General features: G+C 31.9%; 1 protein-coding gene across 1 annotated transcript; it reads right to left on the reverse strand.

Moving 5' to 3' along the window:
* Window positions 1–9761: 9761 nt before the first annotated feature.
* On the reverse strand, window positions 9762–14902 carry LOC132758788 (organic cation transporter protein-like). The gene is made up of 6 exons (XM_060750485.1): window positions 14658–14902; window positions 12524–12743; window positions 11774–11877; window positions 11379–11527; window positions 10470–10638; window positions 9762–10196 (listed from the first exon to the last, which is right to left on the reverse strand). The coding sequence occupies exons 1-6, from the start codon at window positions 14798–14800 to the stop codon at window positions 9962–9964; spliced, it is 1020 nt and encodes a 339-aa protein (XP_060606468.1). The 5' UTR covers window positions 14801–14902; the 3' UTR covers window positions 9762–9961.
* Window positions 14903–16634: the final 1732 nt, after the last annotated feature.

The raw sequence follows: 16634 nt of genomic DNA on the forward strand, positions 1-16634 counted from the left end.
TTAACAAAAATCGTAGAAAACTAGACGTTATTAAAACGCGATTCCTTTAAAATTATCTTTATAAAACTATGAAACTCGCAACCTTTTAATTTACAAATAATAATTTTCCTCTTTCTTTTTCGCAAAGAAAATGGATATGGTTTACTATGTAACACACCTACTTGCCAATATCTGCGACTATCAATGTCATAAGACCTTTGGAATGTAATAAATCAATCAATTATGCATTTCAAGCATGTTGATAAATATAGATATCTTCCAAGCCCCCTGGCAGGAGATTAACATCTACTGGATTACAACTTTAAATGTTTTGATAAGGGAGTACACTTCAGCCAATAAAGTTTGAAACTGACAAAAATAAATTCAAGCCCAGGTGGTAAACGTATCATTGGGCTGAGCTGGGGTGGGGGGACTGCAGCCCTGAAGCCCCGGCTTGAATCCGCCACTGCTTCATGCTATCTACAGCTCTACCTTTTAAACAATCTTCTTAATGAATAGGCATATGTGAACAATGATAACATGTATAAATATTCCAGGGATATCTGATGATTCTCAATATCTATAATTACCGTCTGAAAGCAAGTATTATATTACTTTGATACTAATAATCAAACATTTAATTAGTGCTGTGTAACTAAATCCTATCGTCTGTTAAAGCCTTTAGATTTATTTATCATCATCCCTATATCTTTATCTGTCAGAATATGAAATGCACAGGTGTTGATGTTTAACAGCAAAATACAAATCATTTGAATCACTCAAAAGTGCAATCAATATTATGTTGCACTTTGCAGTTTTTTTTGCTGAAAGAATGAATCACACAAAACAAATAATTCAAAACGAGGAGACTCAACTACAAACTGTTGTAAATGTAGACATGAGGCTGCGATGCACATCAGAGGGTTGTCATCTTCTGAATTGCATGTCATATCGAAATATTTCAAAGCCATCCGTTCATTGTAAATTATAGAAACATAAAGTTGATCGATAACTTTTTTGTTATTTTATTATGATATTCAATATTAACTTCTGTCCGAAATCAAATAAAAAGTTGTGTAAAAAGTAAATGCTTATTTCAAACGTTGGAAATTATGAACAAGTCATATATAATAACAGAGTGACAATTCCTATCGCAAATACAACAATGAAACCAAAATATAAATGATTCATGTGGAAAGTTTCCTTGCTATTTTTTATTAAACTATAATGTATTAAGTTTAAAACACAAGACTTGAAGTAAAAAAAGCAGTGTATGAAAATGTTTGTTGCATGATTGTTTTCTAACACAATCGGTAGTAATTTATTTGAATATTCATTTTATTTCAAAATGTACGTTTTTATGAGCATTTGATCTAAATGTAGATAGTAGAAAACGTTTTTTTACACATCTTTTCGTAACTTCCAAAACAACATGACCATTGATCAAGAAATCTAATATTGTTTGGTTTTATTAACCTGTCAATTACATACTGATTACACGGTCGATGCACACAGTATATTAATCTTCGGTAGATTTTCGATAAGTTCCGTAAGATGTACGCTGTTTGATCGAATGTTATTTTATCTGTATCTCTGAACTAAGTGTACTGAGCGTTATAGCGCAATAGGGTAAAACTACAAATCGGTTCAATTAAAATATACTGCAAAAATAAAGAAAGAGTAGGCCATTGTAGGCCTAAAACAATGTAATCAGTAAGGATCGAACCACAGACCTCTCAATTATCAGGCATTCTCTTAACCGACAGTGCTATTGTATTATTAACGAAAACCTTCACATTAAGCTGGCATGACTTTCAAAACATGACTAATATATTCCACATTAAGTCTCGTAAACTACACGGAACAAACCGAAGTGAGATCGAATATTTAAATGAGTACTATAATGTATTCATAATTGAAAGGTCAATAAAATCAGACTATAACATTTCATAAAATCATACAGATGAAATTATAAACCGTAAAAACATAGAAGTTTCTGTTGTTGCTTTTTCCCCTCAGGTTTAAGCACACGATGTCAATAAAATCATACAGATGAAATTATAAACCGTAAAAACATAGAAGTTTCTGTTGTTGCTTTTTCCCCTCAGGTTTAAACACATGATGTCCAATATGTTACATTGAATCTCATTATTTGTACACATAGTGTGCACATATAAATGTACATGTGTTGCAGACAGCTTGTGAGGGAACGCCTTCAAATAAATATTGCTTGCTGAACTGTCATATCTTATTTTATGTACTTTTGATAAAAGTTCATACATCCGTTTTGCGCATCATGTCATTACATCTATAATTTTGTATGAAAATATTGACTGATAAACAAACGCAGGGCATTACACTGTTTTATTGTCAATAAAGTTTAAAGTTTAAAATAACATATTAAATTCCTATTGCAGAACTGAAAAATAACTTTCAGAGAGGATACAGAGTTGAGTTTTCATGAGTTGTAGGTTCAAGCCCCACTGGGAGCCAACTGAACCGAATTTTAGTTCCTATTTGTTCTTTTTATAGAGTATTGTTTACTTATTACGTTTTTTTAAAAAAAATTCAAAATTTAATCGATTGAAAATAGGTCAATTTGTTCACGTAAATAAGATTTTATATCCTAATCTCGATGGTAAACCTTACTTAATTTATTTTGTTTATCTTTTTAGCAAGCATGTTCGCAATTGTATCTTTATAAATATCAGGATGCCCCTTTGATTGATAAGAAATATGATCTGTTTTCTGAATATCTCAGTTACATTTTAACTAAAACTTACAAATCCTGTTTCAAAACATGCTTTTCTCATATTTAACGATATTATTCAAACAAAACGGTTTATGTTTTTCATGTTTTATGTTAATAATATTATATGTTTTATAATGTAAACTTTAACTGCAGCTGGCCTAACTTCTAAAGTACGTCAATTAAAAGTGCAGTACAGAAAAGCTATAATATTGGCTTTTGTGATAGACTTGCTTATCGTTAACAACATGGGTTTTTTTTATATTTATTCGAAAAGTGCAGTACACAAAAACTATAATATAAGCTTTTGTGATTGACTTGATAATCGTAAACAACATGAGTGTTTTTTTTTATATTTATTCGAAAATAAAGGTAAATAACTTGAAATCACGTTACATACCATCAAGTCCTTGATGCTCAACTAAGCTCCATTAATTATTATACCATAACAATTATAATATTGTTGTTTATTTTGAATCTAGTGAACATGGTTGTTGAAATCTAGCTTACATGCAGTCAGCGTATAAAAAGTCAGATTGATTTATAGCTCCTTTAAAAATAAAACTGCTTCAAAAGATAAAAGTTTCGAAGGGACATCACATCAATATTGTTTATGAACAGTTCGAAATGAACGTTCTTCTTTTTACGTAATATTAAATATGTTCTACACTAACAACAAAAACCCTCAATTTTCAAGTTATATGACCACCAGAAAATCATATATTAAACAAAATCTTATGGGCTGATTTATTTCACCGATATATACATATAATCAAGTGCATTAACGTTACGTGATAAACGTATGTTTATGATAGATAATACATGTATCGTAATAAATGTTTACTAATTTTCTCATTTACAGTAATCTTTAGCAATAAAAACCCGCATGTGGCCAAGGTGTTGCCTTTTAGTGTTGGGACAGCAGAATCTCAGCCACCGGTTTCCCCTGCATGATCGTTTGAGACGGCTAAATAGGTTTGAATTACTGGTGTCTATGCATCGCTTAGCTCCAGCAGGTGAGATGGTTTTGATCCCTGGTGTTGATTTTAGTTTGTTATGATTAGCTAAAATAATCTTTCCTATTTCAGCGCTATATGAGCTACAAACAAATCATTACCATAAGCCTTCATGGAATAAACGATAAGGTTCAGTTTATTCTAGATCAAGGAGACGCTGCAAGGTAACTCTTAGTTCGGAACAAATATCATAAAGGATATGCGACGTTCATAGAATGCAGCCCACAGCACAGAGAGGAATATTATTTAAAGCGCTCAACTACTAAAGACTCGATCTATAACGTTTGAAAAAGGTATGGAATACATTAAAATTGACATAACAAAGTTTAACAAAAAATATATATCAACACTTAACATGATCCGTTCTTTATATAATTAACAACACGACAGCATATGTTATGTTTACGATAATGCACATATGTCTATAATCATAATTACTTCCCTTGTACCAGTTTTAGATAAGCTTCTACGAGTTAGCGCCCATGTTATAAATATTATAAAACGACTTGAGTCATAAAATGAATTTTATTAAATTGATATAATAACATAGTAGCCAAAACTGATTAAACAGATGTGATCCGAAGTCTTTAACAAAGATGAAATACACAAAGAAATTTCATTTCTTAAAACGTGCAAAAGAAATATTCAAAAGTAAATAAAAATGACTTCACACTAGCACATAGGCTGACAAAACGTTTAAATTCTAGTCTAAGAATATTTGAAGCTGTTGCATACCACTGAAAAAGATGTTTTATAAACCTGAAACACGAAAACAAGTAAAAAGTCATGAAATGCTTAGATTCCTGACAGTCTGCAAAAAAATCTGAAACCCTCGTAGTCAACAGTTCTAAGTCGATTTTAATATTAACGTTCAAATATGTCTGCGAGAACAGGAGACTTCGGACGATAGACCTAGGGGCAATTTTATAAAGAAATTCGCAAAACTCAAACTAAGATATTAGGTCATTGATAGGTCAGGAACTGCCACAGAATGTACATCAACACATGAGTGAAAAGCCCGAGATTTGAGACAGAACCTAAAAAAAAAGGTTTTATAGCCTTCATGTGTTAGGGGGCGTTAAGGATGTTGCACTTATTCATTACCCCTCATGTGCAGATTCAATCATACCGAGTCTGCAATTTTCATATTATTATGTTGTGATTAATGCTTCCGAGGGATCACTTTGTTTTTAGATTTTTATACTTCATAAAAGCAGGTGACAAGTGCCGTGTGGCAGCTGTAAAAAGTTGCCCCGAACTTCACTTCAGTGTTGTTATACTTTTCTTGTCCTTCGGGATCATTGATGCCAGTACTAATAAGTGTTGAGAATTGAGTACCGCTCAAGCCGGTGCTAGGGGCGTGAGGGATGTTGCACTTATTCATTTTTGTTGTGATTAATGCTTCCGAGAAATAACTTTGTTTCTAAATTCTTATAAGCTCGAGGTCAGGGCTTAAATCATTTGGAAGCAAGATATAAAAAAAAAACTACGAGAGTTTTATAAACAGCGATAGACCAGTACAATTGAGTCAATAGGGTCTTGAAACTCTGCAAGAGGTGAACAATTATTTAGCAACAAAACTTAAAATGCAAGAAAATAACTATCAGTCAGTGGTCAGTATCATGAAGACGTTATGCTACCACTGGCCTAAGCAGTAGTCAACATTTAAAAACGAAAATGGAGAAAATTTTGAATTTAAAATAAAAATCGTTGTCACTGACTTGCGAGCATTATACTTCTTAATTTAGCATTATTATATATTTCCTTTTTATTTCATGTTTTTGCCAGCGCGACAGTACTTAGCATCTTATCTAAAAGTAAATATTTTAAAGTTATTATTTGTGTCTGTTACTGTCAATGTGAACATTATAGCAGAATTAATACGAATTTCGTGACGGTGTTCTCAAAACACCTAAACTACACTTGTAATTTAAAATGAACACACTTTGTGGGTCGGTCTATCTGCCTGTCTCAAATCTTGTCCGGAACAAAAACTGTAAGAGCTAAGTGTACATACATGTCATTAATGAGATGTGCAGTGCTCACAAAACATTAGTGTTGAGTTCACAATTTTGAAGTTTTTTTCTGTATATGTTCATAGATATTTATTGATCCTTAATCTTTGATCTAAAAGCTTACTTACGTTTTCATACTCATAAACGGTCCGGTGCATAACTCGAAAAGAAAAGCAGTATTTATGTAAAACGTTAAATTAAAATTATGAAAATTAATGTAAAATGCTTGAGTAGGTTGCTTTTACACTTTAAGTTTTGCATTGGAGGTTTGTTTTGGCATTTGATTTACCTGATATCAACTTTGCAAAAATTCTATTCATAAAATGTTTATACACAAAATACTGAACATATATAATATTGCAGCAGCTTATTTGTTTTCTTTTTTACAAGTAAGAATGTTTATAAAATTTCAGGCTATGAAAGATTTGCGACAAGGAATTCCGTAAAAGCGTATATTGGTATATTGGAACAAGTATTTTTATTTTTTTAGTACATTATTTTTCGGCTTGATTATTAAGGATCGTTCAGCAAGACATTATTGTTGTGTTTGTGGTATTTTTAGTTTTAACTATTTGGCATTTTCTGGTTGGGTGATTTCAATAGTCCTACTTGAATAATGTTAAACGTGTTATCTATGATATGCAGGCTTCATAACCTCTGATTCCCTTTCAAAATTCTGTTTTGTTTAGTTCCGCCCTTTGTTTTCTTGTTTAGGGCACACGCCTTATATTACTTGAGGACCATACGCTGCTTTTCATGGAATGGCATTACTGTGTCAGATTGAAGGTCGAGGTCCATGTAGCCAAAGAAAGACGATAATAAAAATAAACAAGGCAAAGGTAACGTTTAGAGGATGCAGCCCTTGACACACCTAAGATACCACAGCAGGACACCCTAGCGTAGGAAATTGTACAGTTTTGGCAGATTTACGGTTGATATGTGTACAATGGATTAGAGCATTCTTGGTACGCATCGCAACGCGAGGACGTCCACTTCGTGGTTGATCTCTATGTACGTAATGTAGCTTAAAAACGTTGCCTAAGGTGCCGAATAGCACGAGTAGAACATCCAATAACCATCGTCATTCCAGCATTAAGCATGACGCACGTTCGCGTTATTTTTCTAGTCCGTGCATGCACGTCGAAATCTGGAAAAGCTTGTTTCGCCTGCAAACGAGTAAAAATCCATTTAAGATTTGTTTTATCGGATTAATAATCGTTCGCCCGGATACATGTAGCTCATTTGACATTTTCATAGTAAATAAGACTATATCTCCACTTTTAGTTTACTCTGCCCCTTCCGGAGATTTTTATTAAATCACCATCGAGATAATTTCAAATTTTTGCTCGAGTTATCTATATATTTCGACATTGTGCACAATATCTATTAATTAAAATCATTAAGTTAAACTATTCAGTAGTCAAAAAATAGAGAATTAGCCTTCACCATAAATATTGTGCAATTTCTTTATGTAGGAGAGGACCCTAGGTAATGTTGGTATAACTTTTTGTCCAACCCTTTTGTATGTTACATTATATTTATGCTTAAGATAATGATGTTAGATTGTGTAAATTTATCATGTACAAAAAGTACAATAAAATATTATTAAACTAAACTTTGCTTATTCACATAAAGAAATTGCGCAATATTTATGGTGTTCTGATTTTGCTCTGTCCGATATTGATTTTAGTGCAAATAGATGAATCGATCGAGGAATTTTCGGTTAATGATATCCTCGCGAAAGTGCTGATAGTAATGCACATAATACATGGAAACATAATATATTAAAATCTTTGAATCCCGTATCAGATTTTACCGTAAATATGAACATCTTTTACCACATAAACCTAGACTTACTTTACAACATCTTAGAAAAGATATGTTAGCGTTTCACTCAAAATTTGTTTTTAGTTTAAGCTGACGAGGTGACCAATAAAATAGTTATATTTATTGTACAACGTATCCATTGTATAAATGTTTTACAAAAGGAACTTAACAGTACTAGTGCTTATTCTAAACTTTTTGCTTTTGAAAAGGAAAGGATATTGTTAACTTTAAAGTACGTGTTATCGAGAAAGAGCTCAAACTTCCTATAATGAACTGGATTTTCGAAATTACGTAAATATCCATAATTGCTAACTCTACTTCCTGTACTACCAGCCATCTTTGATAGACTTATTGCAATTAAGATATTGTCATTAGATATTGTGAAACAGTTTATGAAAATACGGCCAACATCTTCTTTGATCTATTAAAAAATTCCAGGACCAGTGAAATCCTAGATAAGTTAAAAGTTAATAATTATCAATCTTCATCAGTTATTACTTACGATTTCTTTACCCTTTAAACAACATTATTGCACACACTTATCAAATATAAATTATTGTCTTTTATTCAAAAAACATTTGCATGAGAAAATGTTACTTTTCTTGCTTGTAATTCAAAGAAAGAAGGTTTTCTTTACCAATGGTATCATTAAAAAATATACAATGTGGACCTGTGAAGAAGTTTGTAGAGCACTCTTATTGTTATCAGACAACATTTATGTCAGTTTTGGTAATACAGTGTCCAAACAGATAAAAGGCATTCCAATGAGACCAAATTGTCTACCCGTTATAGATATTTATTTAATATTGCTATGAGAGTTTTTTTGTTAAGTCTCTCTCGTATTTCACAACAGGAAATAGTACATGCATTTAATAACACTTTCCGCTTCTTATAAAATCCTTATTTGATCAAATGATTTCAAAAATGTATTTCATTAAAATTAAATTAAATCAACCAAACTTTTTTAGACATTACTACATTTTGTTTTTGGATTAAAACATTTCTATCATTAACAATATTATAGTAACTAACATCTATGATAAAAATATGATTTTGAATATCGTTAACTTTCCACATTTAAATGGAGATGTACCGACATTATATGGAGAATATATTTCTCAGATTATTATATTTGCTAGCGCGTGCAGTCCTTTTGATGATTTTAATAAACGCATCTTATTTATTACTGACAAACATCTTCAACAAGGCTATCGATATCATCAGCTACGTAATTATTTTATAAAATTTTACCATCGTAATTCAGATTTAAATTTTGAAATTTAATTGTTATCTTAAATCTGTTTTACGACTAGGTATTAGCAAATATCTCGAAAAAAGATGATCCTCCGAAGCACTAAAAACAAGCAAAATTACATGAAATTTGCAGACTCTGTTCGTTTAAGTCTGTACATGAGGGGATTATGAAGTTCAACATCCCTCACGTTCTCTTTCATCGGCTTGAGCGGTACTCAATCCTCAACGAGCGGTACTCAATTCTGAACACTTTAAAGTGCCCGAGGGACAAGAAAATTATAACAACACTGTAATGAAGTACGGGACAACTTTTACGGTTGTCACACAGCACTAGACACCTGCTGGTGGGATGTTTAAATATCTGGTAAAAAAGATCCCTCGGAAGCATAAAAAACAGCAAAATTACATAAAATAATTATAAGACTCGGTTTGTGTGAGTCTGTACATGAGGGATAATGTAAAGTGCAACATCCCTCACGCCCCTAGCATCGGCTTGAGTGGTAATACAAACCTGATTTCCATGGAGGTGTGGTTTACAATCTTCTCAGGATCATGGGTCAATACTTATACGTATATTCATTAAACACTTAATATAAATAATATATATATATATATATATTTAAGAACATGCAAAAGGTTAATAAGAAATATATAAGTTATTAGTTGTAAGATTTACATATTTTTGTATTGCTTTATCTTCGATATATGTATTGATTCAGTTATTTATATTCTTTAATTAAAAAATGTTTTTATTATGTATGGTTGAATATACAGTCTATGTTGTTTTTGCTGATACATTTATTTAATATGTAAATATATAAATTCCATGACGAATGGTAATACAATGTACAATGTAACCCATTAGGTGAATTTTTGTCAAAAAGACAAGTGTTTATAACTTTCATAAGACATTCTCCCATATTACTGGAAGGCCCTTAAATGATTCCATAATTTGTGATATTTAACGATATCCTTTGGGATTTGGCACAACAACACAATTCTATCTATAAGTTGTGCTGTCAATTATAAACAATTGTTTTAATGCAGAAAATAATCTGATACTTTGTAAGTATCGATTAATGGATGTGTTATTTTACAAACATCGGTTATTATTACTAGTCTCACCAAATTATAAAAATCAGTGTTGTTCGTATAGCCAGAACTTTGGATGAAAACAAATTCCACAAATTCCCTTCATCTTGTTTTTCTTCTTCTTTCTCAGCTAGAACCTTTTCGAAAAATCTGTCAGGTAGATGAATTTTGTTCCATTTCGCCCAACGGTATATTACTTGTTTGACTTCCTCAATTTTACAGCGGGAAAACAACCAACGCGGCGATTCGGGAAACACTTGTTTTCTAAAAGTCGGCAATGAAACAGATAATTATGCATTATGGCATAGATATACAATTTATTTTACATTTAATCTTATTTAAATGTATAGTTTCAGATGTATGAACGATAAACTAGAACAGTTTATCCATATCAAACCTTTTTTGTTGTTATTCAACGCACAAACAAAGCTAAAAAAATCATATTATTTTGAACTAAGAAATATTTTTTAAAATAATCACCTACAATCTTTTAACTATATCATAAATATAATGAAACATAACAAACTGTTTTCGTACAACCAAAACGGCAAGTACAAGATTCCTGGAAGTGAGGCAACTATCAGCAACGTTTTCCAATCTCGTATGTAAAAGGCCATACCAGTCAGAGCCACGCGACCAAATAAAGCGAAAAAGGAATCTAAAAATCCGGCAAATCGTCTTTCTGGTGGACCAACAAACTCCACTCCTGGTGAAAAATAAATCATGTTTGTAAATCAATGAATTAAAAGTAACGGTTATGCAAAACAAAAATGTGAAACTCTTATAACAACAATGGTAAAGAAAACACATCGAACGTCAGTCAACAGTCATCTATATTGCAAATTATAGTATGATTTTATAGGCATCAGAAGTAATTTGAATAGAACAGCTTTTAGATTTATTTTTCTAATCCAGACTTTTCAAACATGGCTTTATCTATTCTAAATGCAGTTCAGGAATACCTTTGGCCACAAAAACCCATGCCGTTCGGAGTTAAACAAGAATTCTATTTTACAATTCAGAAATGTAGAAAAGAAACCGAGCGCTAGGAAGATATAATGAGCATCCGTTGGGAGGTTTTTAATCCCCTATTGGGTTTAACACTCCAATGGTGATTTTTTCCTTCCATCTGGTTTAATTTTCCACGGTTGTATTGCACTCTCATGTGCCTTTTGTCGACCATTTGGATACCATGAGACCAAAGTAATGAACTTTGCTCAAAGCTAAATATTTTCCAAACAATCGACTATTTCACAATACGACATTTAAGTGTCTAGATCTTACTGTATGTTACTGGTATAGGATTTTAATTTATTTATATTCTCCCATTTCGATTAAGAGAAATATTTTTTTTTTTTTAACAGCCACTTTTTTCATAATATTTTGATTAAAGTCTCAATAAGAACTTGTGTGCAATGGAAATCACAATTGTAACTTACGGATAACTAATGAAGGCATCCACTGTCCAACATTGAAAAAACCCAACAAGGAATGTCAGAACGATGAATACAATATAGTTTGGACTCCATGCCATACCAAGAGAACATGCAAAAATGAGAGTAAGCGACGTGCACATTGTAAGCTTCCGTCCAAATCTGAAACAGTATTCTTTCATTTATGAACGGTTTCTTGGTTACAAAGTATGTAATATACTTTTACTTAAAAGATAAATCTGTCGCGCATTAAATGTATTATAACCAAATCGTATGTACAGCAATGTTTTAACTTGGTCGTATAATTGCTTTGTTTGTATCAACAATAAAATTGCAATATGCATTTATTACTGTTTTCCTTGTTTTCGAACGAAATTTCTGATGATTTGTTTTTTACAAATGTCTTACTTATCTGAAATAACGCCAGTAAGAAGGGAACCAACAAATATTCCAGCAAAGTTTACCATCTGTGCATTGGACTTCAGTATGGTGTCATCACAAACCATATCTAACTAAAATTAAATTATAATTTTCATGATAAACATGCAATTTCATAAATTATCATAACATGTTATTTGTTTACAAGTATTTAGCACAGTCTTGTAAGCGTTGATCCGTTCGTTATGTTTAAAGGATATGTGAGTTCTTACCAAACACGGTTGGACAAAGTACTCTAAATGTAATCTAATGTATACCATTGACAAACAATACACATTTACACTTAAACAAAAACAGGGAATGTGGATTCATAAGGAAGTTAGCAAGCTAGTTACGAAACGTGTGTGGTTCTATTTCAGAATCCAATGCGTGTCTGAAAAAAATGCACGAAGAGGCACCCGAGGTGTTCTGCAACCAGTAAAGCTAGAACGCCGCCATTTGAACAATACTGTGTTGGTGCAACATTCAACCCAGCCATAAGGTGTTGACATTGCCTTTGGCCTAAAACCTTTTAGAATAATTTTGATAAATTTGGCAAAACAAAGACGCAGATATTTACAAACAACATTGAAGTTTTACCACTGTTAAGAAGTTTAGTTTTAACATACTATCGAGCTCCCAAACACCTGCAATAAACGACAGGACTACGACAAATTTAGGTATAAGAGTAACTGTTTCTTAAGGCACTGTAATGGAATGCATAATGCTTCAAATACTTACATCAGCAGCAAGAGACGTCGTGAATATTGACTTGTCATAGACCCATTTATTACATTTGTCAATCATCTCATGGCCATCATAATTAACAAGCCTGTAGTGACATTGATCGTAGTAGAAATCGTCGCTTGGTGTCGCCAGGGGTATTGTTCTATTGACGATTTCACGATGATAGTCATTTTGTATCTCAAACGTATCATTCTCCAAACCCGGAATTGCACATCTTTAATGAAACAGAAAACAATTAAATCAACGCGTTTGTTGGTGCTATATATAGAGAATAATAGGTTGGTGCCGTGGATGGAGAAAGTTTATCTGGCGAGGCGGAGGAATTTATTGGGTGAGCCGAAGGCAAACCCAATAAATTCCGGAGCAGAGCCAGATAAACTTTCTCCATCCACGGCACCAATCTATTATTCTATTTATCCTGTCACCGTTTTTTTTAAAGAATTTTATTAGACTCACACTATCGGAAATGTTTCTATATAGAAACAAAGAAGGCCCGAAGCGTGCATTATTCTACAACAATGCACTCACCGTTCTTATTATCTCCCTTGTGTATTTTCACATTGAGGGCGCCATTTTGTTTGAAAAACGTGATAAAAAAAACAATTTTTTGTCGAATTTTGTTGTGAAAACTATCTAGAATGAAAGAAAATGGTCTAACTAAGAAAATGAATTCGAACACCAATATCTTTTATTCAGTCGTTAACGCTGTACAGACGTTTAAAGTATTGTTTACTTGACGTCACAATGTAGCGCCAAACAGCACGTGCAAAACAATTAAATCAAGTACGCTATTTAAATGTCGCAAACGAGTTAAGTTTTACATTTATTTCACTTTTAATAATTTTTATTTCGCTTGAAAAATTATAGAGTAAAATAAAATAAACAAACAAAGTTTTATCAACGTTTCCAAAATTCGTTATTCTACACACAGAAGATTTAACGACAGTTTTTATATTTTTTCTTGAAAAGTAGTCCGGCAAACATGCATACCACGTGATCAAGTGCCGTAGATCAGTAAAAATATACGGCACCTTGTTATCGGACCGAAATTGATACAAGTGACAGGATAAACAATTGCATGTTTCGCAAGACTAACGTTGCGATTCCCATAATTGCGATGTAGAATGTGGGATATTTTTGTGTGATAATGCAAAAATAATGAGCGGATTGGTTGACCAAACCCTTAAGCAATCGAGCCAGAATGCAGTTCTGGTGGTCCTGGTGCTTTCTTGGCGTTCAGCTGTCTAAGCCCCTTAGGTATACCTTGTCTGTTTTTCATTACATCATGTTTTATTTGGCAGGGGTAAAGATTGTGTCTCTTCGGATGTAACCTGCATGTAGATTATACATTTATACATGACAATCCACTTCTTGTGCTTTTGGCGGCTATTTTGAGAGCAATTTTGTTAAAACACATCATTTTAAGTAAAATTCTATTAGTAATAAACACATTTACAACAAATTTGAAAAAATGAAATAGCTAATATCAATGAAAATTTGTGAATGTATTAAACATACTTTTCGTTCAAACTTATTGTTTTTGGCAGCCATATTGGCGACATCTTAAAGAAAACTTGAGATGGGTTCATAGCTTTATTAATTGCATGCTGGTACAATCAAAAGTTGAAAGGTCATTTAACCTTTAAATCTAACTTTAATGGCGAATATTAATCTAAAGATGGGCTCTTGTTAAAAATATATCTAAGGGACTCACTCCACCGAGGTATTTTTTACATAACGGGACTGAATGGTTTTGTTTTCGTGATTAATGATCCATTTGATGAAGGTCTAAACCAATAACTTTCGTGCAAAAATTCCAATCCGTTTTTCCAGGATAATTATGCTATTTGTGACAAATGACCCAAAATCTAAAACCGTTACTCAAATTGCACAGATACGATTTTCAATTTATTTCTGTGTATTTTTCTTAATTATCTTTTAAATTATAGCTTTCTGTTTTAAGTTTCCCAGCTGATCGATGTAAGATTTCTAAATTTTATGAAGACTTTGGACCTCAGTTGAGTTCCTTTTATGCAAAATCTGTTGATACAGATTTACTGCATGTTATATTTTCAAATTGTTCTGTTTATACTCGTATATATATTAAATTCTGACTTCACAGAATTACCTATGTTCCGGAACAGCCAGTACAAAGTATGATGTAAGTATAAGAAGTCCAGAGTAAAATCCCGTTGACGCTGAGGTCCATACAACCCATCTTTGATAACGCCCGTAGTCCCCTATTTCCTCGTAAATCAAATCAAATTGCATAGTTTCAAGCTGTAACAAACTGTTTAAATGTCTTAATGCATCTTAGCTGTGTGACATACTTACAATGACATCTTTGACTAGATTTATTATGTTTGTTTGCACTATCTATATGTTAAACTATTTTCTCTCCCAAAGGTAATCTCAAGGTCGTATGTGGTTCAATGGGTTATGCTGATTCAATGAGGCAATTGGAAAATATATCCCCGTTTCTATGTGTTTTTTAACAATGGACTAATTTTGTTAACCTGAATATCAAATGGTATATTACTATCATTTAAACACAATTAATTGCATTATAAAATCATCAAACAAACAAAGTTTTACTTTTACATATTAACGAATCTATGATATTCTGGTATGCAGGGCGTAAATTAATCATACGTAACATATCATCTTAACAAATATGATTAGGTTCAATGACTCTAAGGCTTCGTTATCAAAAACATCATGCGCAATGAAAAGTGGTTAAGTTTTAATGATTGGCCGCAATTGTCCAATTGATCGTGTGTATGGGCTTTCTTTTTCTAATTTCTAAAATTTTATAAAATCTGTAAAAAAAATTTTCAAAAAATAGGCTTTACGTCCTTTAAAAAAAATAAAAATAAACTAAAAAAATTAAAAAATTTTAAAACTCGATAAAATTTATGTAAATTTTTTTATAACATTTTCATTTATGATAAATTTATCGAGCCCAGCAGAATTTCCCTTTGCTGAACAAAAAACAATGGAAAATTTTTATTATAAAAGCGACCCAAAAATTTCTTCTTTAAAAATTTATATTTGTTTACAAAGCGACCCCAAATAAAACTTGCTGAACAAAATTTTCGTCGGTGAATTCTATATTTTTTTAAAAACCACATGTTTTTTATAACTCAAACCCGTCAAAAAAAACAAAGAAGTTGATTCTTTGGGCTTTAAAAAGCGAATGTTTTCATTTTTTTTCATAAAGGGGCAAAAAAATTTAAAAGATAAAATTTTTTGACTAAACTTAAAAAAAATTAATTTTTATAATTAAGTTGACCAATTTAAAATTTGGTATGTGTACCCGTTATATATTTTTTCAAATTAAAAGAATCAATTTGGGGTTTCCCCCCAGCTCACCGTGGTTTATTTGAGCGTTCTGTTAGGATTCTTTCATTTTTGGAAAAATTATCCACTTTTCTTAAAGGAAAAGTCGCTGCCTAAACCAATTTTGTCAAATTAGCGCCAATAAAAAATGCACGCAAAGGGGATGAGTTTTTTACACCAAAAAAAACTTCAAATACCCTATGAATTTACAGTGTTAGTGCTTGCGTTTTAAACCCTTGCAGAAAAGTCCACTTGGGGTTTTTCAGTAAACAACCCTAAAATGTCAACCCCACATTAAAAATCACAAAATTAATTAAAACATCGGGATGGCTATTTCGCCGAAACCCAAATGGTAATTTGTATAAAGTAGATTTCATTTTCACAATTTTTTTGAGTAGAATCTATGACCTGGGCTAATGGGAAATTTTTAAAAGGGTTCCCAAAGCATTGTAAAGAAATTTAAAAAAGAAAAGTACTTTTCCGGGTGCTGACCGTACCATTTCAGAAACAAGCAGGTGTACAAAATTAGGGAAAACGCACTTAAAAATTAATTGATACGAATAAAAAATAAAAAGAAAAAAATACATTCTTTAAATTTCTAAAAATGTTTAAAAAAAAACAAACAAACCCCCAAAAATACAAAAACATCCAAGGGAAAAAAAAAATATTTAGAAAATTTTTAAAATATTTGGAGACCCTATTTTTTTACAGTTTTGGCCCTTTAATGGGCCGTTTAAAATTCTTTTCCCTTATTTTCGTGCTTAAA

This window comes from Ruditapes philippinarum, unplaced genomic scaffold (genome assembly GCF_026571515.1).
Source record: "Ruditapes philippinarum isolate M1 unplaced genomic scaffold, ASM2657151v2 ctg2851_1_1_1_1, whole genome shotgun sequence".
Lineage (NCBI taxonomy): Eukaryota > Metazoa > Mollusca > Bivalvia > Venerida > Veneridae > Ruditapes > Ruditapes philippinarum.

Excerpts from the sequence above, each read along its gene's own strand:
- LOC132758788 (XM_060750485.1), bottom strand. The coding sequence starts at position 14,800 with ATGCAATTTGATTTGATTTACGAGGAAATAGGGGACTACGGGCGTTAT. Across the intron at positions 11,878-12,523 it reads CGACGTCTCTTGCTGCTGAT|TTAGATATGGTTTGTGATGA; the intron begins GTAAGTATTTGA and ends ATTTAATTTTAG. Across the intron at positions 10,197-10,469 it reads TTGTACTTGCCGTTTTGGTT|AAAACAAGTGTTTCCCGAAT; the intron begins GTACGAAAACAG and ends GCCGACTTTTAG.